Source organism: Rhinolophus hipposideros (assembly GCF_964194185.1).
Source record: "Rhinolophus hipposideros genome assembly, chromosome: 14".
Taxonomy (NCBI): Eukaryota; Metazoa; Chordata; class Mammalia; order Chiroptera; family Rhinolophidae; genus Rhinolophus; species Rhinolophus hipposideros.
This window is the reverse complement of record NC_138060.1, coordinates 32,701,549-32,729,490: the sequence shown is the minus strand read 5'-3', so window position 1 is coordinate 32,729,490 and position 27,942 is coordinate 32,701,549. Positions and strand designations below refer to the sequence as shown.

Sequence of the window (27,942 nt, the reverse complement as noted above, 5' to 3'; positions counted from 1 at the left end):
AATTTAGCCAAGTGGCAAGCAGTAAGCGCAAATGTATAAATCAACTGTATTTTATATACCAGCAACAAACACAATAGAAAATGGAACTAAAATAACAATACCATTTGCATTAGCATCAAATAACATAAAAATGTTTGAGAATAAATTTAATGAAAGGCCTACAAACATTGCTGAGAGAAATTATAGAGCATCTAAATAAATAGAGACATATACTATGTTCATGGATTGCATGGATTAGAGCTTGCTATCGTTAAGATCTCCATTATCACCAAATGGAGATTTAAATTCATTGAAATTTCAATCAAAATCCTAACAGCTTTTCTTTGTGAAAATTGGTGATTTGATTCCAGTATTGATAAAGTAGGACAAAGGACCTAGAATAGCGAGAACAATTCTAAAAAAGGGAAAAAAAATGTAGGATTTACATTGCTATTTTAAGACTTACTGTAAACCTATAATAATAAAGACAGAATGGTAATGGTATATATAAAGACAAAAGAGTAGAGAATCCAGAAATAAACCCATATATATGGTCATTTGTTTTCCAACAAAGGTTCCAACATAATTCAGTGGATACAGTCTTTTGAACAAATGGTCCTGGATGATCTCCAAACTCAGCCTTATCCTATACATAAAAATTCTAAATAGGTCATAGACCTAAACATAAACGTTGGAACTATAGAACTCACCAAAAAAACCTTAAAGAGAAAATCTTCATGACCTTGGCACAGGCAAAGATCTTAAGACAGGATACAAATGTATTAACTATAAAAGAAAAACTGATTAATTGGATTAATAAAAATTAGTAGGATTAAAACCTCCTACTACTCTTCAAAACCTACTGCTAAGAAAAAGGAAGGAGAAGCCACAGACCAGGAGAAAATATCTGTTATCCAAAATATGTAAATGAACTCTTAGAACTCAATAACCAAAGACTAGGCAAAAGATTTGAATAGACACTTCACAAAAGATACATATGAATTGCTAATAAGCCTATGAAAAAATGCACAGCATCATTAATCATCAGGGAAATGTAAAGTCACAGTGGGATACCACTTCACACCCATTAAAATGGCTGAAATTAAAGAAGCTGACAAGTATCCAAAAGGATGTAGAGCCACTAAAGCTCTCAAGTGTTGATGAGCGTGTAGAATGGTAGAACCACTTTGGAAAACAGTGTTACAGGTTTTTATAAAGTTAAATGTACACTTATTATGACTCAGTAATTGTTAATTACCCAAACGAAATGAACACATATCCACAGAAAGACTTTTACTTGACTGTTCATAGCAGCTTTAATTCATAATAGCCCAAACTAGAAACAACCCAAATGTCCATCAACTCATGGAGAAGACAAATTTTGGTATATTCATATAGAAGAATACCTACTAAGCAGTAAAAAGAATTATGCAACTGATACATGCAGAAACGTGGATGAATCTTAAAACCATTGTGCTAAGTAAGAGAATCCAGATTGAAAAATATATATAGTTTATGAATACATTCATATGAATATCTGGAACTGGCAAAACTAATCTATAGTGGTAGGAATCAGATCAGTGCTTGACAGGTATTGTGGGTTAGGAGAATTGATTGGGAAAGGTCACAGGGATACTTTCAGGATGATGTAAACATTCTGGGTTTTTTAGGGCAGTGGTTATGTGGTTCTTGTTAAATTGCATAACTGTACACTTAATGTATACATTTTTATTGTATGTAAATCATACATCAATGAAATTAAAATGAAAGTGATGCTCTAAAAAGCTGAGAGGAAGCTCTCTGTTTGTGGATATCATTTGTCAATTAGTGGGCTTCACTGTAAGGCATTCATGTGGTTAGATGGGATGTCTAATCTCCAGAAAAGGATTCTTTAATTCACAGTGGTGGGGGGTGGGGGGTGCTGGGAGTTGGAGGTAGTATGTCTGGTTTCTTGTGACCTTGACTTGGGGAGCGGAAAGGGGACTGGTCAAGAATGTAATTATTCAATTTTCAGTCCTTTACCACCCTCTGTGTGTGATGCCCCCAGGGTTGGTGCTTTTCTGGTTCAGGTTTTGTTTTGTTTTGTTTTGCTTTTTCCACCATTAAATAAATTTCCTGTCTTCAGCAGGGTGAAGAAGGGATGATTTTTTGAGTTTGTGGAGTGGGGGTGGGGAGGCCTATTTCCTTTGCAGAATTTCAAACAGTTTACCTATGTGCAATCTTCTACCCTACCCCATTTTCTATGGTAACTAGAACCTCCAAACCTGGACCTTATTGGGGCTGTGCAGGGTGAATTGGTTTGCTTGCCATTAGTATCCCTTCTTCTGCCACTCTCCTAAGTCATTTACCATTCCTGCTTCTGTTTTCTGTCTTCTTATATAGTGATTTGGGGTTACAGGTGTCTTCTAGGTTCTTGAAGGATTACATTCTTACTTTCATTCTTGTTGTTCGGAAGAGAGCTTAAAACTGTAAAATTCATACTGCACACTTTCAACTCCAGCAATACCAAACTCCTTATAGTTCTCCAAACTTTCATATCTGTGAGCTTTTGTAGAATTTCTTTTTGCTTATAAAGTCCAATTTAATCCCTCTTCACCTGGCAAGACTCTCTCAAAATCCAGTCCTGTCCCTCCTAACTTTTCTTGTCTGCTGCTTTGTCTGTTCCTTTGTTTCACAACAAATCCACTTCATCAGCAATTGCCATATAGCAGTTTGCTGTGGAGGAATATAGTAGGAGCTACTGGAAAGTATTTTTTAGAGTAATGATAAACTGCTTAAAGTAGAATGATAGTAAGAGTTGAAAGAAATCTGAAAGTTGCTTATGAACCACGTATGCAGAAATTCAGAAAACAGACCTGGCCCTTTGCAGAGATGAAAGAACGAGGATAGACAAAGGTCTTTGGAGATGGGTAGGCAGCAGACAGCAAGACCTGAGATGGGATAAATGTAAACAGTCACAATAATTAACTATAATTTTCCAAGAAATCTGTTATATTCTTTCTATCCCGATACAATAGATAATTAGACCGACTGAAAATTTTTACCATATTTCATCAAATCCAAGATTGTAAAACTCATTATTTCATTCATATGCCATTAAGAAAGAAAAAAATCAAACTATTATACAATGCTTTCTTATCAATCAGAACGGTTTTTACTAATTGAAAGAGTTCTTTTAGGCTTATATTGACAGATATCTTTAATTATATATCACTCTTGTACATTCCATAGTCTGGGACTTTTGAAATCATGCTTGCTAAGCTTACCATTTGCCAATATAAGGTTACCTTCATATTGGCAATTTCAGTGGGTAATTTTTGTTTTTCCTTGACGTCTCAGCAGCATGCAACGCTAGGGGCCTCCATTTTGAAAGTCTCTCCTTCAGCCTCAATGAAACTGCTTTCTCCTGGTTTCTGTGTTACCTTGTTGGCTCTTCTTAGCCTCCCTCTAAGAATTCTATTTCTCTGTTTCACCCAGAAATGTCAGTGATCCCCAACTCAGGCCTCAGCCCAGAGTTCTCACTTTATGCCCTCACCCTGTATAACCTCTCAGGACTGCATCTCTAATCCAGATCTTCCTGCTGACCTGCAGGTTTTTATTTTTTATATTAATTTCAGGTGTACAGAACAATATAATGATTAGCCATTTACACCCCTCACAAAGTGATAACCCCCAAGTCTACCCCTCTGACATTGTACATAGCTGTTACAATACCATTGACTGTATTCCGTATGCTGTACTTTTTATCCCGTGACTATGTGTGTGTGTGTGTGTGTGTGTGTGTGTGTGTGTTTACACACACACATATTATTTATTTATTTAATTTATTATAGTTGACATTCAGTATTATTCTACCTTAGCTTCAGGTGTACAGCGCAGTGGTCAGGCATCTCCACAGTCTATGAAGTGATCCCCCTGATAAGTCCAGTACCCATCTGGCACCCTACGTAATCTTTACATTATTGTGGTTTTTATATTCATATTTTATTCACTTGATTTTCCACAGTATCTCTTCAAACAACACATTCAGAATAAAACTCTTTATCTTTTATGTGGCCACCTCCCATAAAACAAAAACAAAACGTTTGTGTTGGGAGTAGCAACATTATTCCCCCAATACCCAAGCCAGAAACCCAAGATTCTACCTTCTCACTTTCCCCTCCTGTACTGTGAATTCTCCTTGACTATTTAATCAGTGCCCTCCTCTTGGTTAACTACTGCCACTTACTTGGTTTAGGTTCTCACCACTTCTTGCATGGATTATTATAGTAGCCTTCTAATTGATTTCCATGCCTCCACTCAGCTGCTAGAATGATATTTCTAAAACATGAATACCATGTTACCCTCCAGCCTACATGTGTTTGTTTTTCCCATAGTTTTCAAATAAAGCTCAGACTCTTTAGTTTAGCATACAGTGCAATCTGGTCTATTTCCTGCAACTCTCTGCTTTCCTCCCCTCTTGCTTGTCTGTCTACTGCCCCAAGTGAAATTAGCTGGAACTACTTGTAGTTCTCCACTCACTCTGTCACGTTAGGCCTCTGAACCTTCACATACGTCTGTATTTCCCTCTGCCTGGAGTATCCTTCCCTTCCTTTTTGTCTGACTAATCCTCATCGATCCTTCAAAACCAGGTACATATTTTTCTTGGAAGTCTTTACTGCCTCGGTAGTCTGATTTAGATGTTCTCTTTGAATATGGAAAAAGCACATGAAGAAAGGCTTCAGAAATGAACAACACAAAATGTCTGTAAGGTAAATAAAAAGATTTCAGGTACAGATTAAAACAACATACTTCCATTTTTTTAATCTATCACATTAGCAAAGATTTAAAGAGTGGTATCACTCAAGGAGATTGTGGGAAAACGGGCCCACTCCTACCCTGATATTGGAAATATAAATTTGTCATTTTTCTGGATTGACCCTGTATACCTAGAAAGTGTATGCATACACACACACACACACACACACACACACACACCCTTTTGACTCAGCATTCTGCTGCTTGGAATGTATCTTTAGAAAATAACTGGGCAACTATGTAAAGTATGTGTAAGAATGTTTATCACTATTAATTTTAAAACAACAATAGTAAATAACCTAGCAATAGCAAATGGGTAAATAAAGTATTTTATTCATAGGATAGAATATTATATCCATTAAAATGAGCTAGATCTGTTTGGACATGGAAGTATTTTCATGAGATGTTGCTAAAGTGAGTTATAAAATACGTAATGTGGTCCAATATTTGGAAAAATATACATCTATAAATTTTCATAAGGAAATGTCAGCATGTATAACCATAAAAATATTAACAGTGGCTATTTCTGAATGGTGATATGGGTAATTAAAATGTTTTTTTCTTAATTTTTCCCTAACCTCTCTGAAAAGAACATGTATTAATTGTGAGACCAAAATGGGGGAAAACAGAAACCCCACCCTAGTATTCCTGATACCCACCATGTTTGCCTCCTTCATTGCCCCATTAAACAGTGAATGTATTGAGGGCCCTCATGATGAATTATTCAACACCATTCTCCCAGAGCCTAGCTCAGAGTAGAAAATACTTGATGAGTAAATTATACCAAGAACAGCAAAGTTACTGGGCATTTCCTGTGTCTTAGGAAGTGTTCTAAGCATTTGACATGTTAACTTAATCCTGGTGAGATGGGTACTGTCATTATCTCCAACTGCAGATGAAACAGGCTTCAAAAGTTAACCAGCTTATTTTGTAAGGCCACACAGCTGTAAGTGGCAGGGTGGAGATTCAAACTCAGTGCAGCCTGGCTTTCACTTGGAGACATTAGATAGCATCGTGGATCTGAGTTAGATTGTATCTCAGATTGAGAATAGTTGGATTAGATGCCATGTCTAGGATTTCAGCTGGACAATTGGGCATCAGTTAAATCACGGTCTGAATAAAAAGGCAGAATTTGATATCCACAGATCTGAACCAAATACCAGGAAGTAATCTTTGTTTCTTTGGCATTGAAAAACAGAAACAAAAAAAACTCAAATCATTTTTAGACTGCAAACTTCTCATTGAAATTAGTGCTACCCCTTGGGATTCGGCTTCGTTAGATGTTCCCTCTCTCTGCTATTCATGTCCCTTCAAAAATTTAACTCAGAAACCTAAATTTATAATTAGTTCTTTAGCTTTTCTTCCCACTACTTTTGTCAGTGAGATTAGTTATGACACATTCGTCAGATTTCATCTTTAAAGCCTACCAGTCTTCATTTTTGCCTTATTTTCTCTTCCCTCATATTTTTTTTATATGTTTTTTTTTTAAGTCAGAATTTCTGAAAGGGGTATCCTCATTATCTGAAACTACACTGTTTACTATGGTGGCCACTAGCCACATGTGGATTTTTAAGTTAAAGTTAATTAAAATTAATTAGAATGGGCAAAAGATTTAAGCACTGCTTCTCCAAAGAAGGTATGGGGCTGGTGGATAAGCCCGGGAAAGGATGTTGAACATCATTAGCCATTAGGGAAATGTAAGTTAAAGCCACAGTGAGATAACACTATGTACCTATTTGAATGGTGATAATACCAAATGCTGAAGAGGATGTGGAATCAGCCGTATGTCTTATACATTGCTGGTGGGAGAATGTAGAATGGTATTGCTACTCTGGTAAACAGTTTGGCAGTTTCTTTTGAAGAATGTTTACCATACAACCCAGCAATCACACTCCTGGGTTTTACCCTAGGGAAATGTGCACACAAAAACCTGTGCCCTAATATGCACACCAGCTTTATTTGTAATAGCCAAAGACTGAAAACAACATAAATATTCTTTAATTGGTGAATGGGTAAACAAACTGGGATATATCCGTACGATTCCATTGTACTACTCGGCAATAAAAAAGAATGAACTGTTGAAACATGCGATATAGTGAAAGATTCTCAAAACCACTGTGTTAAGTGAGAGAAGTCAATCTCAAAAGTTTATATATTGTATGATTCCATACATAAAACATTCTTGAAATGACAAAATTATAGCTATGGAGAACACATCAGTGGTCGCCAGGGATTAGGATTGGGGTGACTGTGTGGCTACAAAAAGGGTAGTGTGAGGGGTATTTTTGGAGGCATTGGGACAATTCTGTATTCTGATCATGGTAGTAGTTACTATAAAAGGAAGGGAGGAAGGATGAAGAGGGAAGGATTGAGTGCATGTAAAACTGGTGAAATCCGAATAAGGTCTGTACCTCAGTTAATAGTTGCCAATTCAGTTTCCTGATTTTGATCATTGTACTATGGTCATGTAGAGGAAACTGGGATAAGGGTACACAGGAACTCTATAATATTTTGCAACTTCTTTGTAATCTGAAATTAAAATTCAGTTCTTCAGTTACACTAGCCACAGTTAAAGTGCTCAGTAACCCCATGTGGCTAATGACAGCCTTATCAGAAAGCACAGATATAGAATATTTCTATCAACACTGAAAAGTTTTTTTGGATAGCGCTGGTCAAAAAGTACGTACCTGACTTTGGCCTAGGTTCTGTCTTCCTTGACTATTTCAGATTGTAATATCACAAGATGACTTTCTTATATTTTCTATTATGTTACCTTGCCAACCAGTTGTTTTGGTTATATTCAAACCTAGAGAAATATTTATCTTTACTTTCTCAAATTTTTAAAGAAATAAAATAGTTTTATGCCAATTTAGGAATTTATCTGACACCTGTTTTAGTAGGTATCTGGATATTTAAATTTTCCAGCATTTACATACTTTGCCCCTAGATCAGTTTTATCATTTGTATTATCACCTATATTAAGATGTAGTCCTAATAGCTCTCGTACACTTATCCTAATACACTTTCTTTGCTAGTATCCTTTTTGTTTTCCTTCCCTTTTATCCTTACCCAAAATCTCTTTCAAAATCTTGGATTTCTGAAAAGATGCATGGTTTTTTATATTTGGTGCTATTTCTTCTCTGTCTTCTGAACGTGCATCTTTTGAAAAGGTAATTTCTTCCATTGACATATTCTAGTCTTTTATCCCATAACACTTATTCCTCTTTGTTTTCTCTGTATTTTCACTTAAGAATTATTGGGCTCTTCCTTTATTATGGAACTTGTTTCTGCTTTACTTTCATCTATCCTACATGATACCTACTTTTATGGTTTTATTTGAGCCTTCTGAGATTTGAGTGCAAGGAAGAGGAGGATAAGACAATAAATAGATCAAAATCCATTCACATAGCAACAAAATTAAGATACTGATGGACAGGAGGAATGGGGGTGACCTAACTGAAGAAAACCACAATGAGACAAAGAAACATTGTTGGAATTAAGATTTGTATTATCCTGGGTGGAAAATCTGTATATTGTAATGATGTCAGTATTCCTTCAAAACAATTCATAAGTTTATTGCAATTGTAATCAAATTCCAATAGGATTTTTCTTAAAACTTGACAATTCAAAAATTTATCTGGAAGACCATCAAAGAATATTTGAAGTATAAAAAAGAATCATAATTAGGGATATGGGAAACAAAGCCAGATAATAAAACTTAATACGTCAACAGTAATTACAATAGTGTAGTACTGGCACAAAAACAGAGTAATTATTGGATCCAGGAACTATAGCCAGTATAAAAATTCAACAAAAGAAAGAGTTCTTTATGAATCAATTGCATTAATTGGATCTGTATTCACTAATTCTCTAATACCTAAATAAGCAATAGACAATTTATCAAAGAAGAAGTAGAATAAGCAAAATAACGTTTTCTAGGATTGAAGATATAAACATGGAAACAATGAAGTTCTGTTTCCCATTATTAAATGGATAAAGGTTTTTATTGTTGAAACTATTGATGGTGCGTTGGTGCTGTTGATCTTTCATTGCTGTCATTGTCTCATTCCTATTATTCCCTTACTGCATCATTCTTGATACAGTAGTATCGCACATTCTATCCTTAAGCAAATCATATTGGCTCTATGTTTGAAATATATTCGTGTACAGCATCTAAACTCCTCCACCTTTATTCTCCTGGTCTAAGCCCCCTAGCCTTCTTGCCTTATTTATTGTAATAGCCTCTAACTTTTTTCCTCACTTGTCTTGCTCCTCTACAGTCTCCTCTGAACACAACAGTCAAAATTACCAATTTAAAATACAAGTTCGATCATGTCATTCCTCTGCTCAGTAGCCATCAGTTGTTTTCAAGCTCACTCAGATGATAAAGCCAAGTGCATCATAGTCTACAAACCCTGCGTGGTTTAGACTTACACCTTTCCTTTCTTTTTTTTATTTTTTTATTTTGTTTTAATTTATTGGGGTGACATTTGTTAACACCTCTCCTTTCTGACCTCATCTCTCACACTGCCCCCCCCCTTGCTTTCTCTGCTTCAGTCACGGTAGCGTCCTGTTAGCCTCATTGTCATTCTTTTAGTAAATCAAGCTCCCACCTCAGGGCCTTTGCACTTATGGTTACTCGGCCTGAGATGGTTTAGCCCAAAACACCTCCTCAGCCTGCGCTCTCTCTCCTTTCAGGTATCTTTTGGTGTGTCAGTGAGGTTCTCCCCGATTGCCCTTTATAACACTGCACCTTCCCATCTATTCTAAACCCTTGCCCGACTTCCGTTTTCTCTGTAGCACATATCATCATCTACGTTGTATGTTTACTTACATATTGTTATTCTTTTTCCAACTAGATTGTCAGCTCCATAAGGACAGGGACTTTATTTTAATTCACTGTTGTATCCCTAGCACTTAGCAAGTGTCTGGTATATAGTAGGCACTCAATAGTTATTGACTGAGTGAATAGATTGATAGAACCTTTTTAGAAAACAACTACAACATGGTTTAGAATCCGTTTTTGGTGTGTTTTTTTTAAAGCAAGAGAATAGTTAAGTAAATGTTATCCACCTGACGGGGAGAGAGAGACAGAGAGAAAGAAAAAAAGAGATCTGCAGGGTTTGAGAGGATGGGATCAAGAGTAGTAATGAAGATAGTCTTTTTCTCTCTTAGTAAGAAGAAAGATAATGGGAAAATAATTTCCAAGTGTAGAGGAAGTTGTAGAATCAAGAACAAGTACTTTATGTTGTCAAATAAGTACTTTGAGAAGACTAGGCTGATGGAAGCAAAAGGCTAGTGCAGGGCAGTTGCAGAAAATAAGATTATAGTTTGATAGGAATGGATGTTGAAAGTCTTGAAGTAGAGTTAAAAGAGGTAGGCCTGCCATGATCGTGATGGAGATCAGTAGTGTGAATTCTTGAGCTGTGAGGGATGAAAAAGCTGTCTAAATCTAAGCTTTCTGGTTTCCTGTAAAGTGGCAAGGAGGGTGGGATAAGAAATACCAACTGGGAGGCAGCTGTAACAAGGCAGAGTTGAGGTAATATTACTCTAGGTAGTAAGGAGTGTACAGTCTGATGAAACAAAGACATGAATCAAAGATCAGCAGTCAGTGGTGGGGCAAAGAATAAGGCTTGGTGGTTAACTGCATAGGGGATGCAGAAGGTTTTGTCAGTATTAGAAGTCCTATTTCCTTTTAATTATTTTCTTTTTTATTTATAGGTTTCTCTGTCATTCACAGAAAAATGGATCATTTAAACCTTTGGAGGACTCAGTTATCACAATACTTCTATGCTACCAACTAAGATTTGTGACAGTAAATTTATGATAGTAAATTTCTGCATCATAGAATTGCTGAAGAACTGAAAGGATATTCTTTTATAAAAATATTCTTCTAGCACCATGATATTACTAAATAAAACCAAAAAGCACAATTATTAAATTATTAGACTTGCTAATACAGCACACATGTGCAACAGCTACTGTATCCTGACAGTTACCAAACCTCAAATTTAAATTGTTCTCCTTCGTGGGAAAGGTCATTCTATTTGCAAGAAACCAGTGAACATTGTCAAATGTATTTTCTTCAGCCGAGTGTCATTTAGGAGAATTTACTTGAAGCAAGTTCTAGAAAATTCCAAGTCCCACCACTAAGTGGAGTTGATATTATGGCAGCAACTTACAGACTTGTGGTGAGTACTGTGAACCACTACGGCAGCGTGGTGATAGACCGGCGTCTCGAGCAAGCTATCCATTATTGCACCGGGACCTGCCACACCTTCGCACATGGAGTGGAGTGCATCGTGGTACATCACAGTGTCTGTGCAGACCTCGTACACATCCCTGTGGCGCAGTGCAAAGAGGCAGATCTGGACTCTTTGTTTCTACCCCATGAAAACGGGTTTTCCTTAGCTGAAAGTGACTATCCCCATCAGGCCCTCACAGGCACGCCCAGGTTCAAGAAGGGATCTACATTTCAGAACACCTGTAACTTAAAGGACATTGCAGGAGAAGCAATTAGTTTTGCCAGTGGGAAAATAAAAGAATTTTCCCTTGAAAAACTCAAAAACTCTAACCATGCAGCTTACAAAAAGGGAAGGAAAGTTAAGTCTGACTCATTTAATAGGAGGTCAGTTGATTTTGACTTGCTCTGTGGCCATTATAACAATGATGGGAATGCCTCGTCTTTTAGTTTACTCCGGAGTTCTTCACTTGAGGAAAAATCTTTATCCCATAGACACTCACTCGATATGAACCTGACTTCAATGTTTCTTCACAACTTCTCTGAAGATGACCTGGTTACTCAGATTTTGGAAAAACATAAAATAGATAATTTTTCTTCTGGAACAGACATAAAGATGTGTTTGGATATCTTGCTGAAATGCTCTGAGGATTTGAAAAAATGTACAGACATCATAAAACAATGCATAAAGAAAAAATCAGGGAGCGGCATCAGTGAAAGTAACGATGCAGTTTCTAGCTCTGAAACAGTCTATATGAATGTAATGACCAGGTTAGCATCCTATCTGAAAAAACTACCATTTGAATTCATGCAGTCTGGGAATAATGAGACTATAGATTTAACGGAACTGGTCACTAATATGCCTAGTTTACAACTGACTCCCTTCTCCCCAATATTTGGCACTGAACAGCCCCCTAAATATGAAGATGTTGTCCAGCTCTCAGCCCCTGACCCTGGACAGTTTCAAAGTATAGAATTGCAAGATGACAAGCACAGTTCTAGGAAAACAGACACTGTAAAATGCTTTCCAAACAACTCTACAAATTCCTTATATAACTTAGAGATAAGTGATCCCAAAACTCCAAAAGATATCCAGCTTCAATCACAGTCATTAACCATGAACACTTTAGAAAATGTTTCTTCTGGCAACCTAATGGAAACCCTTTATATTGAAGAAGAGTCAGATGGAAAGAAAGCATTAGATAAAAGACAAAGGACAGAAAATGGACCCAGTCAGGAGTTGTTAAAGGTCAGTGAAGATAGAGCAGAATTTTCAGACCATGGTACTCATCTTAAAAAATGTCCTGCCTCAATGAAAAATGAAACTGGTAAAATATTTGTGAAACCAGTTATTAATCTACCTAAGGAGGATCTTAAATCAAAAGTTCCTAAAGTCAAAGAGGGAGACCACAGAGATTTTATAAATTCTAACAGTCAGGAAGAGATAGATAAATTGCTAATGGATTTGGAAACTTTTTCACAAAAAATGGAGACCTCTTTGAGAGAGCCACTTGCCAAAAGTAAAAGCTCTAACTCGCTAAGTAGTCACAGCCAGTTGACTGATGAGCTCTCTGTAGATCTTGAATCTAAATCTAAAGTCTCTTCACCCACGGAAAAAGTCTCACCTGCCTGTCTAACAAGGATTATTGAAACCAATGGACACAAAATAGAGGAAGAGGATCGAGCCCTCTTACTGCGAATTCTAGAAAGCATTGAAGACTTTGCTCAAGAACTAGTTGAATGCAAATCAGGCCGAGGGAGCCTATCACAAGAAAAGGAAATGATGCAAATTCTACAAGAAACTTTGACAACTTCCTCCCAAGCCAGTTTACCAGTTTGTAAAAGTCCTGTTGGTGATAAAGCCAAAGATACTACTTCAGTGGTTTTGATTCAACAGACCCCAGAGGTGATCAAGGTAAGACCTAACAAACTTGAGTCCTGAGAAGTCTCCAAAGAAATGTTTTAGTGTATATAAAATTTATAATAAAAATTTTGTTAGCCAATAGCTATTTCTGTGGCCAATGGCTATTTTTGTTAGCCATTCTATGTTCTAAAGCTCCTGTCCTATACTAAGCAGGGTCTCACTCAATTCAGTGAAACACAAAAAATAAAAAGCAGAGGCTTTATAGTCAAGCAGACCGATTTCAACTGCCCTCCCCACACTCTTCATCTTCTTCCTACCTCTGTGACCAATGGAAAGTTAGCCTTAATATCCTTATCTGTATAGTGGAAATAATAAGGATCAAGATAACACGTGAAACACAATGCCTTATAGAAAGTGGGCATTTACTATTAGTCCTCATCCTTTCCGGTCAAACTGTAGACCACTCATTCCTCTATGCCTTTGTAGACTGTAAGATGCAATGTGGTGTACAAAAGAAGAGACATGATTCTTGAAGAGCGTAAAATCTACTTGGGGAACAAAACTAACATTCCAGAAACAGTACATGAACATGTAGGCACTTCTCTTAGAGTGTTGTTAGTGCAATAGGTATTCAGAGAAAGTAAAGACTAGAGTATAGGAGATTTGCTTCTTCATGCAAGTGAGAGTAAATATTAATCTAGAATCATAGGATACAAGTATTTTCAAAAGGCTTTGAATCTACCCTGCATTGCTTTTGAATAATCCCAGAAAGACAGGTATCTGCCTACTTGTGTTTATGTCTTACTACAATAGGATTATTTCTTGCTCATTTTATGTGTCCAACATGGGTTGGCAAGAAGCTCCACTCAGGAACCCAGGCTGGTGGATACTCTGTGTTTCTACAGCTGCCCCATTGTCCCATTAGGAATATGTGGTTTACGAGTTCACTGATGAAGGGGAAGAAAGAAGTAGTGCTATAACTGCCTTGCCCTACATGTGACACTCCCCTTCTCACATTCCAGTGATTTCAACCTAAAAGCTAAGAAACATGGAGAAGCACATCACATAGAACATTTGGTGAGCACTGTCTCTACCACATGAATGTACCATAAATGTCAAAATGTATGAATTCAGACGTAAAACCAAATCAGCAAAGCAAGTTGTGAAATAATGATATGAATTATTTAGCGATATGTACATTTGTACAGAAAGTATGAAGGAATATATGGATATACCAAATACAGTGTTCAGAACAATGATTAATCCCTGAGGGAAGGAAGAGAGATCAAACTGAGGAAGGGTACACAGGGGGCCTCAGTAGTATTAATTCTATTTCTGTTTCATAATCTGGTGGATCATAGCATTTTGTCATATTTTTATGCCTTGTATATCTTAAATATAATATAGTAGATTTTTAAAAGACGAGTTGAATATTAGAGATGGCATATATGTGGCCAAGTTAAAAAATAATTACATATTATTTTAGTGTTCTCATTACAGTTTTTATTTGAATAGGGAAAAATATATATATTGTGATCAGATGAATGATTTTTACCTCATATTTGTTTTGTGGATGTTGTTCTGTGCACATTTTTAGTTACCGGTGACACTAAAGTTTAAAACAATACATACTTAAGGTTATTAAATGATGATTTGGATCTGAATATCCTCAAACTTGCGCTGAGCTTTTCTGTGAAATCTCTGTGTGAGTCTCATTTGTTGGTTCACAAATGGTAGTGTCTTTAGTTAACTTGGGTAAATGCTGGGTGGAGAAACTGGAAATTAACTTCAAAACTAAGAAAAAATCTTTTCACGTACACAGACAAGACTGATGTGCTTAATAGTTTATAAAGAAAAGAAAATACATATATAGCAACCTCAAAGTGATAACATATTAACAGCTAACAGTTCTTGTGAGCTAACGCATGCTAAGACATTTAGATGTATTGTCTCACTATTTTCCTCACAATATCCTGTCTGCCCATTAAAAAGAAATGTCCACCTTCTCTGATAACCTATTCCAACATCTCACAACCATTATAACCAGAAACTCTAACCGTAATACAGTGTTTTGAATTTTGTTTAACCCTCTTCCTTCATTATTTTCTGTGAAAAAAGGAGACAAAATGCTTCTAAGAGAGATGGACTGTAGAAAGTAGAAAATGTGAATTGAAGCCAAGAATAAGTTTTGTGCAACACCTTTCCTGTGCTCCTGGCTGATACCTCGTGAGTGGGTCCCCCGTGACACCCCCGTCCAAGTACAGCCACCTAAAAATGTCACACTGGGCTCTACATGAGCTTCCCAATTTATTGACAAGTCTGCACTGAGATCAAAATCTTATGAAAAGATTCTCCCATCAGTGTTTTAAATAAGTTACAATATCATAGAATGGAATAAAATTTGGTAATATTTCCTCTTGATGCAAGTGGAAAAAGTAATTCATGAAAAGCTAATTTAAAGAGACAAAAATAATGTAAAAACAGATAATACAAAAAATATAAAATTCAGGAAAATAATGAAAGAAAACAAAACTGTTCTTCCTTGACTCAGATGCCTCCCTACTTGTTTTTGTTGTTGTTGTTGTTGTTGTTATTATTACCACCTTTCTTGTTATATTTTAAACCAGGAGTTGACAAATGTTGAAAGGGCCAGGTAGTACGTATTTCAGGCTTTGCAGGTCGCGAGGTCTCTGTCACATAGTTATCTTTGTCTTTTTTCAGAAATAATTATTTAATAATATAAAGCCATTCATAGCTCCAAGCCTGACGAAAACAGGCAGTGGGACAGGTTTGACTCACAGACTATAGTTTTGTCAACCCGTTTTAAGCAAATAGAAAAGTGTGGTGAATGATAGAAAGAGCACTCTTTTATCCTCCACTTAGCTTTGTCAAATCTTAATATTTTGCCCTATTTGCTTCAGATCTTTGCTTTCTTTAATATTTTCATTGTCATCATCGTTTCAAAAATTCATCTCAGATATGGTTGAAGTCCCTAGAACTCTCCTCCCTAGTATCCTCTCCCTTTTTCAGAACTAAACACCGCCCTGAAGTTGGTGTTTCCACACAGTCTTATTTGTCATGTTTTTATTCTTATATAGAATGAACAGAAAGGAAGTAGTAGGAAATAAAATCAGAGAGATGGATTGGGGCCAACTTATGAATGTCCCTTGTATGCTACACAAAAGAGTTTGTTCTAGGGGAATGGGGAACTAAAGGCTTTTAAGCAGCGGAGTCTCACAGTATGATTTTTTTTTTTTTAAGAATAATACATTTTAAATTAAGGCTTTTGAAAAACTTTCTGGACAGTCAAAATCTTGCCAATTTTTCAAAATATTTTGATTAAAATATTTACATAATAGGGCATGTAGGAAGTGCTTTTATGTGACACTGATGATTATCCCTGAAAATAAATATTGACTTGACAATATTATGTCATTAATATTTTAATATGTGTTTCAAAATAGTTTCTCAAGAGTTAACAGTATTTGTTGTCCAGATATTTGTTGTCCAGAATACAACTCAAACCTGTTATTGGGAGAGGGAGTCAAATACAAAATTTGACTCGGACAATATTGAGAGGTTGATAAAGAGGATATTGGTCTAGATCAGAGATCAGCAATCTGCGACCCATAGGCAAAATATGACCTGCTTCCTGTGTTTGTAAATACAGTTAACCCTTTAACCTCATGGGGTTGAGCTGTGTTGGTCCATTTATGCAAGGATTTTTTTACAATAAATATATTGGAAAATTTTTTGGAGATTTGCGAGAATTTGAAAAAACTCACAGATGAACTGCATAGCCTAGAAATACCAAAAAAAATAAGAAAAAGTTAGGTATGTCATGAATACATGAAATATATGTAGATACTAATTTATTATATCATTTATTACTATAAAATATGCACAACTCTATTATAAAAAGTTAAAATTTATTAAAACACAAACTCTTACAGACCGTACATGGTGACATTCGCAGTCTGGAGAAATGTAAACAAATGTAACGATGCAGTATTAAATCATAACTGCATAAAATTAACTGTAGTACATACTGTATGACTAATAATTTTGTAGCCGCCTCTTGTTATTGCAGTGAGCTCAAATGTAGCAAGTGCCTACTTAAAACACCGTATGATACTAATTTCCATGTGTAATACCAATTTCCACATGAGTAGTTCATCTCTCCAGTAAATTGTGTATTGCAGTAAGAAATGGTCTCTCACAATTCTCGCATATTTTTCATGTTCAGTGCAATACTGTACCTTGAATAACACCATGGGACCCATACGAAGTACCACTAGTAATGCTGGAAGTGCTCCCAAGAAGCAGAGAAAAGTCGTGACGTTACAAAAAAGTTGAATTGCTTGATATGTACTGTAGATTGGGATGTGCAGCTGTGGTGGCCCATCATTTCAAGATAAATGAATCTAGCGTAAGGGTCACTGTAAAGAAAGAAAAGGAAATTCGTGAAGTCGCTGCAGCTATACCAACAGGAGTGGAAACCTTGCGATTTTTGTGAAATACCTTTTTATGTCATATTGGAAATGCAGCTGTAATGTGGGTGCAGGATTGCTATAAGAAAGGCATACCTGTAGACTAATATGATTAGAGAAAAACTGATGTCATTATATGACAACTTAAAGCAAAAGGAAGGTGAAGGATCTAAAGCTGGAGAACTTAATTAATGCCAGCAAAGGATGGTTTGATTATTTTAGAAAGTGGTTTGGCTTTAAAATGTTCAGATAACAGGAGAAGCAGCTTCTGCCAACCAAGAGACAGCAGACACGTTACCAGGTGCCATTAAGAAAATCATTGAGGATGAAACGCCATAAGAAAAGATGAAATAGTACCATTTGCAACAACATGGATGGATCTTAAGATTGTTATGCTAAGTGAAGTAAGTCAGAAACAGTCAAGAACCATATGATTTCACTGATATGTGGTATATAAATCAAAACAACAAAAGAATAAGACAAACAAATGAGAAACAAAAATTCATAGACACAGACAATAGTTTAGTGGTTACCAGAGGGTAAGGGAGGGGTGGTACATGAAGGTAAAGGGGATCAAATATATGGTGATAGAAGGAGAACTGACTCTGAGTGGTGAACACACAATGTGATTTATAGATTACGTAATACAGAATTGTACACTTGAAATCTATGTAACTTTACTAACAATTGTCACCCCAATAAACTTTAATTAAAAGAAAAAGAAAGAAAATCTTTAAGGAGAAAGAATATCTGCCTGAATAGATTTTTAATGAAGACAAAAGTGCCCTCATCTGGGGGGAAAAAAATACCACAAAGGACATTTACCAGTAAAGAAGAGGAGCGAGCACCAGGATTTAAGGCCAGAATGTATAGGCTACCTCTGTTGTTTTGTGCAAATGCAGTCGGGTTTGTGATGAACTGCCCTTATCTATAAAGCTGCTGACCCCCGAATCTTGAAGGGAAAAGGTAAACACTAGCCGCCAGTTTTTTGTGCAAGAAGCCTTGACAATGAGAACCCTTTTTCTAGATTGGTTCCATTGATGCTTTGTCCCTGCAGTCAGAAGTACCTTGCCAGTAGACTGCCTTTTAAAGTTCTTTTGATTTGGGACAATGCCCCTGCTCACCCAGAACCCCAGGAGTGCAGCACCAAAGGCCTGGAAGTGGTCTCCTTGCCCCCAAACACAATGTCTGTAAGTCAGCTTCTAGATCAAGGTGATAAGGACCCTTCGGCTCATCCCACAGGGTGCTCTATGGGAACGACTGTCAGTGCTCTGGAAGAGAACCCCAACAGAGAAAACATCATGAGAGCCTAGAAGGCTTACACCATCGAAGATGCCATCATTGTTACAGAAAAGGCCGTGAAAGCCATCAAGCCCCAAACAGTACATTCCTGCGGAGAAAACTGTCCAGCTGTGCATGACTTCACAGGATTGACAACAGCCCATCAAGGAAATCATGAAAGAGGTTGTGAATAGGGCAAAAAGGTGGGGCGTGAAGGGTTTCAAGATACGGGTATTGGAGGCAGTCAAGAGTTAAGAGACACTGCCCCAGAAGCGTTAACAGCAGACCACTTGATAGGGTGAGTGCTTCTGAACCAGCGCCAGAACGTGAAGAAGAAGACGTAGAAGGAAAAGTGCCAGAAAACGTGTCATTTGACACTGAGGCAGAAGGGTTCCGATTATTCAAGACTTCTGACTTTTTTTTATGGCATGGACCGTTCTATGATATGGGCACTGAAACGAAAGCAGATGTAGAAGAAGGGATGATACTGTTTGGAAGCATTTTTAGAGAAATGAAAAAGCTAAAAGTCAGACAAAATTACAACGTATCTTCGTAAAGTTACGCCGAGCGCCCGCCTGCCTGTCCCCCCTCCACTTCCACCTGTTCTGCCTCTGCAACCCGAGAGCAAGCCCGACTTCTCAGCCTCTTCAACGTGAAGCCGACAAGGATGCAAGCCTTTATGGTGATCCACTTCCACTTCATGGGCAGTAAATAATCATGTCAGAAGGTTAATCACGTATCTGTTGTGTATGCGTGGGACTTCGTGTGAAAATCTAGTAACTGTATGACGTATGAGACATTTTCGTGTCATCATCATCACCTAAGTATTCATCGTGTAGAACATCGTGAGCAAGACTTGTGTGGAAGCGGATAGCCTGTCCTGACATTGGCGTAAGTCAGTGATGTTTAATACAAAATGAATAATGTGTTAGTTTTCTTATTGTTTTGTAACTTTGCTTTCAAAGAATTCCATTGCCATACAGTATGCTTCTCTTTCTCATAACTGGGTATCAGCCTATCGTCACAGGTACGTGGTTTTTCTAGAAATGTAACAATGTTTCTCATACTGTAACATGAATATGATTACAATACTATATGCCATAAAAATTTTATAATGACTCGTTCATTAGTGTAGAGGCTAGACTACTGTGCAGCAATCGTTAACGGTTATACTAGGCTACCATAAAGCAATCATATTGCTGCTGCTTCTTTATCAATGCATGAATTGTTATACCTGTAAATAAATATGAATTTGTTTTTTCACATTATCTTTTTGTTTTTGCCGTCTAGTGTCAGTAATACCTGTGCCATCTACAGTGTTTTATCATGTAAAACAATATTGATGTAGGTACTAACAGACCATTATATAAACAGGTGATGTAAACTTACCATATCGATAAAGGTACTACAGTACTGTAAATGTATTTTATGATTTTCTTAACATTTTCTTTTCTCTAGCTTTATTGTAAGAATATCGTATATGATACATATGACATACAAAATATGTGTTAATCGACTATTTATGTTATCAGGAAGGCTTCTGGTCAGCAGTAGGCTATTAAGTTTTTGGAAAGTCCTAAGTTAAATGGGGATTTTTGACTGGAGGGGGTTGGCACCCCTAACCCCAACATTCTTCAAGGGTCAACTGTAGTTTTATTGGAACACAGCCACACCCATTCATTTACATATGACTTAGACTGCTTTTGTGCACCTTCTCAGTTTGAGTAGTTACAACAGAGAACTTAAAGTTCAAAATATTTACTATCTGACCACTTACAGAAAAGGTTTGCTGGCTCCTGGTCTCAATATTATTTGCTGGTACATCAGCTAAACAGACTTTTGATAAAGTTCAATGTGGTATTTTGTTACAGGCATTGGAAATCTTGGAAACATCACTAAATATCAATAGAAAAAACTACCAATGGTCAATGACAGTCAAACAGTGTACCAGTAGAAACAGAAATAGAAAAATAAATAAGCTCAAAGTTTCAAAATCCTTCATCGAGTTCTGATCATGGGTTCTGATCTACGTGGCTTTTGTCTCCTTCCTCTCCATTCACTACCTGTCTGACTTTTCCACTCAGCACAGCTTCCTTTTCATTCCATGTCTCGTTCTCCATCCTTTTTTCCTTTTTTTGTGCATGAACTTTATCACCGTGTCAAGTTATCTACACCTTTGGCTAGCAAATGAATTTTTAGTACATGCTTTTTTAACAAAGCCTCTAAGTGACAGGAAACAACCCTATAGGTTCTAGAATAGCTGAGGTGTGCAGAAAACCTGACAGTGAGTTGAACAAGCATAAGAGAACAGCTTGTGGAGAAGGAAAAGGGGGATGTGGCTGAGGTCTCAAAGGGTTTCATAATTACAAAGGAGTAAATTACTGAGGACATGTTTTGACATGGGAGATAATATAATAATTTTTAAAATATACTGCTTTGATAATTCATGTAATATCTTAATTCTATCTTTTATTACCACCAGCAGATGGTATTGCAGTCATTTTTTATCTGTTTTTAGACTTATGAGGCAATACCTGTTAGCTGTTATTCACAAATTAAAATGATTAACCCTAGCCTCCCTTGAAAATTATTTTTACTTAATTTTAGTACAAACAAAGCCAGGGGAAAAAATTCCATTACTTCCTACCTCAATTGAAAAAATGGAAGACAGGGGGAGAAGTTTAAGGTAAATAGGATTATTTTTTTAAGCCTATACTATAATATTTAAGTTTAGTGAAACCTCACAAATTTCAACTAATTAAGGGGGAAACCTGTCTGAATTACAAAAAAGTACAAATTAAAATTTTTATTAATTTCAAGATTAAACAGTAAAACTGATGTCACAATATTTTGGCAAGTATGAATTTTAGCTGGACCTATTTCAACAATGTGGTAAAGGTCATTTATACTTGTTAAAATATAATTAGACAATTTAAGTGATACAAACAAACTTTATTTAATACTTCATAAAGTGAACATTCTTCATTTGGAGATCTGTTAAGATGGGGCAGAAGGCAAGGACCTTTTATAGGCTAAAGAATAAAAAACAAGGAAAAGACAAATAGAAAATATCTGATGGTCTGGGACCAAAGTCAGCCTTGTTAATGGTGAGAAGGCCCAGAATTGGCCTGGCCTTAGGGATTGGCTGACTGAATAAACTGCATTTCTGGCCAAGCAGAGCATTTACAAGGACAAAATAGTTAAGTTTCATTTTGCTGATGTGTCACTCTGGAAAGAGTGGCTCCATCTTGGGCCCAGAAATTGATTTCAACAGTTCCCACTTTTGCTTACTCATATATCCTCTTGACCACTGAAGAGGTTTGATCAAAAATGTCGGTCTTAGCATGACTCAGTCACCATTGCCTCTTCGGGTCTCATAAGAGATGATGCGGGGTGCCTATTCTTGGAGCTGGTTACATTCTTCTGTTCTCTTTTGTTAGTCCAGTCAGAAAGATACCATCTGGTTGCTGGTCAGTGGCTGCCCACATGCATTTAAAGCTTTTGAGACAACGTAGTATATTAGGGAGACAATAATAATTACTAGCAGCAAAATGATGTGCATGGCTTGAAGAGCATTCCTGAGCCAGGGTCCCCATGACACCAACCAGCAGGGATCAAATAAGTCAAGAAATGACCTTGATAAGGGAGATGCTTTAAGCCATGGGCCTCTTTGTGTATGTATTTTGTGTAACTCTGTCTCCACTTCCCTAGAAGTGTTTAGTCACCAAGCTTGTTTCAGAAAAACTGAGGCATTGGAAATCAGGGAGATGTTTGTAATGGACAGAACTACAAGATTGCCAGCGTTTTAGCAAATTAAACAATCGGTTGGAGGTTGGATTATCCTTCTTTGTAAAGGCCTGAGATATGTGAACAACGGCATTATCTTTTCCAGCCAGGACAAGGAAATTAGGAAAAGAATGGTCAGAGAGGGGAGGAGGAATGGAAAGAAACATTCTTTATCCGCCGTCTTGGGAGGAAGCAGTCTACCTCAATGTCAGCTACTTCTCTTCCCAGTCAATTTGATTTTGAGGTTTCTGGCATTTGCACAGGACCAGATGTCAGGTAGAGCCTCTTCAGTTGTGAAGTACGCACCCAACGTTTGACGTTGGTGTCAGTGGTCAAGAGTACTCTGTAGTGTCTTTTCTGTGAATCTCACTTTTGCAAAAGCATCAGTATAAAATAAGAGCTGTCCATAAATGACGAAAGACTTAAAAATGCCCATAGTTAAAGATCTGATTAAAGTTTGTTATAATGGAATTGACAGGGAAATTTGGTTATTGCTTGTGACACACCACATTTTAAGATAACTGGAATTATGACTGGTAATGTTATACTAGGACATACCAGATTTTTAGGAATTTTATACAATTTCTAAAACACTTATATTAATGACATGCATCCACATAAAGTTTATCATCACTTACTTGATAGTTCTTCCCATGTAATTTAACATACCAAATAAACCTAATTAACATCTCTCTTTTACAAGGTGAGAGACAAATCCTTTGAGATTTTCTAGAGACCCTCTGGGAAATCTCAGTTACTTTGAGGTAAAAAAAAATCCATTTCATGAGACGTTGAACAGCTAACCGTCATCTTAAGTTATCTTTCTTGCTGACAAATTCTGTAACAGATAACCTGAATGTATTTGAGTTTTAGTAATTCCTTCTAGCTCTTAACACCTAAAAATCTATGATGTTATAAAGATGTCCCATCACCTTTCCAGGCAAGAGGGGAGAACCCCATTAAGAGTATAGATCATTTTACCTTATTGCAGGATGGAAATCTCTTGATTGTAGATTGTAGGCATTTTGAGGAGAGGGTGCTGTTTTGTTCATCATTGTACCGCCAGACCCTATTGTAGTACCTCCACATACTAGCTGTTTGTTTAAATTCTGAAAATTGATTCTTTCTCTTTAAGGAATACCTATGCATCTCATTGTCTTTTCCCCATTATCTGTCTACTCTGAGCTTTTACTTGTTCAGTTGACCTTGACTGAAGATCACACAACCCTACTGAGTAGTAGTCTTGCTTTAAATTCCCGACCACCAACCTCCGGTGGGCTTTAGTATTATCTGGCGGTCCTACTACATTTCCCTAGTCCCCTCACTTTCCCACTCTCTAAATGACTCTTTCATACCCTCTTCTCTGTCCCCTAACATCTCCTCTTCCATCCTTGCCCTCAGCTAATGACCTTGATTCCTATTTTATTCAGAAAGCTGAAGCAATCAGGGGAGCCTTTAGCTACCCACCTATCCGTATCAGTACTCATACTCCCTTCTATGACTGCACAGTCTGGGTCCCTGTCTGAGGCCAACCCCTGCATTTGTGCTCTAGATCCCATCCTCTCCTTTCAACTCAGGGATTGACCCTTTTCTCTCCTGCAGCCATCAGTTTTTACCCTTTACTAGACCATTCCATTAGCAGACAAACATTACAATTCTTCCATCTTTAAAACAAGACATCCAAAAGGCACTTTGGCATTCCAAGAGGCACAGCTCCATCAACTGTTATTATATTTGCAACATAATGTTCACCAGAGTCCTTGCCCATCAATTTCAGCCCTCTTTTGACACCTGTGAATTCATCCCTCGCCCCAAATTACTGAGAAATCACACACACACACACACACACACACACACACACACGCACGCACGGAAGGCACTGGACAAGGTGTTCTATAGCACTAAAACCATATATTCGTTGACATTTAATGTGGCAATGTCAGTGGATCAGAAATGCTCTCTTCTTTCTAACTTCAGTTGTCTTACATATTTACAGACCCAAAATCAATTCTTATGGTCTATAATGACTAATATCTAATTGAAATAAATCCTAAAGGAGAAAGGGAAGAAGAAACGCAAAGTAAGAAGGACAGACTGTAGGAGCTAGAAATTCTAGAGATCCGAGAATTTTACCTAATAATTTTAGGCACTTATCTCTCCCTGTCCCCTGCTCCTAGAAGAACATCTACCCTCAAGTATTAGGAACACAGAAAGGTGAAAATACTGGATTTGTGGGTTCTTTCTATTATTAGTCATGGAATGTGTTCCTGTCATTTGGAGGTAATTGAAGCAAGACACAAAAATGCTTATTAATCTCCTATTTTGCTGCAACCAGTGAAGTTAAGGCTCCAGGATTAAGCCGGAAGCAATGAAACTAGATACCACCACCCGGCCTTCTTGCCCCACTCCAGTGTTTCATTATTTAAGAATAAAATAACATTAATAACACAAAACAAGCTATTAATTAAACAATGAGAAAACACCAACTTAGAGCATAAAAGAGAAGGATATCAAAGTTTAAGAGTAATTAATTAGCTTGTAATCAATTTCCTCTCAAAGTTTATTTAAAATGGTATTTTAAAGTCTGTGATTCCAAGTTACTACCTTTTTAAACTACTCAAAGGCTTTTATAAATTGAGATGTAATTCACATAGTACAAAGTCACCCATTTAAAGTGCACACAGTTCAGTAGGTTTCAGTGTATTCAACAAGGTGTGTAACCATCAGCAAGCACTATGTAATTCCAGAATGTTTTCATCACCCCCAAAAAACTCATATTCATTAGCAGGCACATCCCCTAGCCCCTAGCAACCACTAATCTACTTCCTCATGAAGGGGATGAAAAGTCACCCCCCTGAAGCAGCGGGTTGATGTTAGAAAGAAGAGTGGGGAATACAATTTAAGGTATACTTTAATTAGAAAAGCAGCAAATCATAAGCCTAAAGATTGGCATTTATAACAAACTTTTTGATGTTCTAATGTGGAGGTCAGTAATGAAGGAAAACAGTATTCTAGGCAAGAGTGTAATAAAAAATATGGGAAAGCTACCTAGCTCAGAGTTAACGTGTAAGCCCAGTGTGAGAAAATTGGGGGGCAAAGGAAGGGCTCAGGTTGAAACATTAACCAGCGGTTTCATTGTAATCCTCTTTTAACCATAGTACATACTGAAAGCTTTCAGGTAAGATTTTGTATGAGTGGAGAATTCCATAGCTTAAAAAAGGAGAAAAAAAAAACCTACAGGTTTAAACATATAAGCCAATGTATACATTATAAAGTGTTGTCAGAATGTCTTGAAATGAAATCAAGAAAAAAAGCTGACTTAAGTTATGGAAAACCAAAGAATTTGATTCTCACTAAATTAGACAAAAGTTCAATAGAAGAGAATTGTAAAATGTTTTTGATTTGGGGATTTATTTGGTAATGATATTTGGTTTATATTTTTAGAAGTAGAAAATAAATGTTGGTTGAACAATGTGGTTGACTGAAAATAAATATTGAAGTCTATTAAACATGAGAGAGTACTTGTAAATAATTGTATGATAGAGGTTTAATATATGATAAAATAATAGAATATTTTAAAAATCTGAGATGATTTGTTTAAAGCTCCTTGAAGAAGAAAAAAGTCTCACAAATTAAAGGTGTAGTATGTCATTGCTATTTGATCAGCTTTTGTACCTTTATTGTAGCCAAATTGCACTTACGTACATGTGTCTGAAGCTGCTTTCTTATTGCATTGTTCCACTTTCTTAACACTTTGACAATAAATTATCAAATTTATCCAGATCTAAAAGAATCACTTCCAAAAAGTATTTTCAATGACTAAGAAAGTCTTCTGCAAACAAGCAGAAAGGATTTGATTTTAAATCTGAGACCCACAAATCTCTTTATATGTTACCATTTGAGGATGAAAATGGATGAAAATTTGTGTTTCTCCATATTTTGACTGGATATATTTAGAGGGTTTTGGACATTTGATTTCTTAAAATAAGAAATTAAAAACTATTCTGAAAATAATAGTTTCGAGTTTGAAGAGCAGCTTGTTCTTTTTTCATTTAAAAAATAGCAAAATAAAAACCGCTTTACATGCTCTTTTTCTTCTAGTCTGAGGGGAAACTTTTATGTGGATCGACACCTCACATACTCTGAGTTTAAGAAGTTGGCATTATCTGAGAAGTCGCTATTTTTAGGCCCACTGTAATGTTTCTAACTTTGGTGCTCAGAGTAGTGGGTGCTTCCTTTCCCAGAAGCCTCTGTATTCTCAACATGTGCAGGTCAATTTGACATAAAGCTACCTACAAGGAGCAGCAGGCCCATTGCAGGCCGTGTTTCTAAATTGAAAAGTATGAGCAGGTATTGGGAGCCACAGGCTGTATTTGGGAACCAGCTGCATGTCAGTACAAGCATGGATTGTTATCTCTGGAGGCTGGGAGAGCACAATGCCTGAACTTAATTTCTTTGGGAGATAAGAAGAAAAAAACCTTTCTACTTGACGAGATTGACAACTTATTAAATCTGTCTTCAGAAGTGTGCTGGACAGTTGCTAAGTAAACATCCACTTTTCAAAGATGATGATCAAGGAAACATCTCTACGAAGGGACCCGGATTTAAGGGGAGAGTTAGCTTTCCTGGCAAGGGGCTGTGATTTTGTTCTCCCGTCACGGTTTAAGAAGCGGCTGAAGTCATTTCAGCAGACACAGGTTTGAAACTTGGGTGTTTCTTTTAAAATATTTGTATTACTAATAAAACCACCCAGTGAGCTAACTTACAAATAATTTTACAGTTCACTTGATGTTAGATCAAGGAATTAATCTGTGTCCTCTATTCAGCTATTTGCAGAAAGCTATTTGTAGAGAGATTCCAACAGGTTTAAAAATAGACCTTCTGGACCTGAAGTACAGTACTCACATTTTGCACTTGCAGAGAGGGAATCCAGTTTTAGAGACAATAAATAACAACAAATATTTTATAATTGAGTGGGGGAAATACTCGAATTTTTAATAGAAATACCTTTGAGAAACTAGAATTTCTGTGTTAAAAGTCTTATTTGCGCTTTGAATCAATAGGCTATGTTTGTATTAACATACACCTGTAATGAATGGTTTTGTAAAGTATTGATCCTATTGATCTTTTATTGAAGGGGGAACTAATGTTATATACATAGTCAGTAGTGTGTGTGTAATGCAACGTATGCATGTAATGAAGGATGGCAGTTACCTTGTCCTTCCTCCGCAAGCTGTGAGATTGTGTCATTTCTGCCTGCAACGGCTACTGTGAAGAGTCCCTGCTAACTTGCTTATACCATTAAGGCCAGTGTCTCACCAAACAAATTGCCTAACACTGACTGCAGTACAAATCAAGAGCCATGCAAATAATGGCCATCCAGAATCCGGCAAGAAACTAGAGTTTCATAGTTATTCTGACCCGGAGTAATTTCAGATTATTTGGTTGAACTATATGAAGTTGCTTTTTCAAATATTGGAAACGCCACAATGACAATAATATAA

At 36.8% G+C, this 27,942-nt stretch overlaps 1 protein-coding gene across 7 annotated transcripts in view; it reads left to right on the top strand.

Moving 5' to 3' along the window:
* The window catches only part of PPP2R3A (protein phosphatase 2 regulatory subunit B''alpha), a 140,315-nt gene that overhangs the window by 22,556 nt on the left and 89,817 nt on the right, over nucleotides 1–27,942 (top strand). For 6 of the 7 annotated variants that reach the window (XM_081071559.1, XM_081071556.1, XM_081071560.1 and 3 more), the window contains one exon: nucleotides 10,498–12,932. In XM_081071559.1, the coding sequence (XP_080927685.1) occupies nucleotides 10,944–12,932 (1,989 nt within the window). In that variant the 5' untranslated portion in view covers nucleotides 10,498–10,943. Of the gene's footprint in view, nucleotides 1–10,497; nucleotides 12,933–26,656; nucleotides 27,136–27,942 lie in introns of those variants that run through there. The other variant, XM_081071561.1, reaches the window with a different exon arrangement.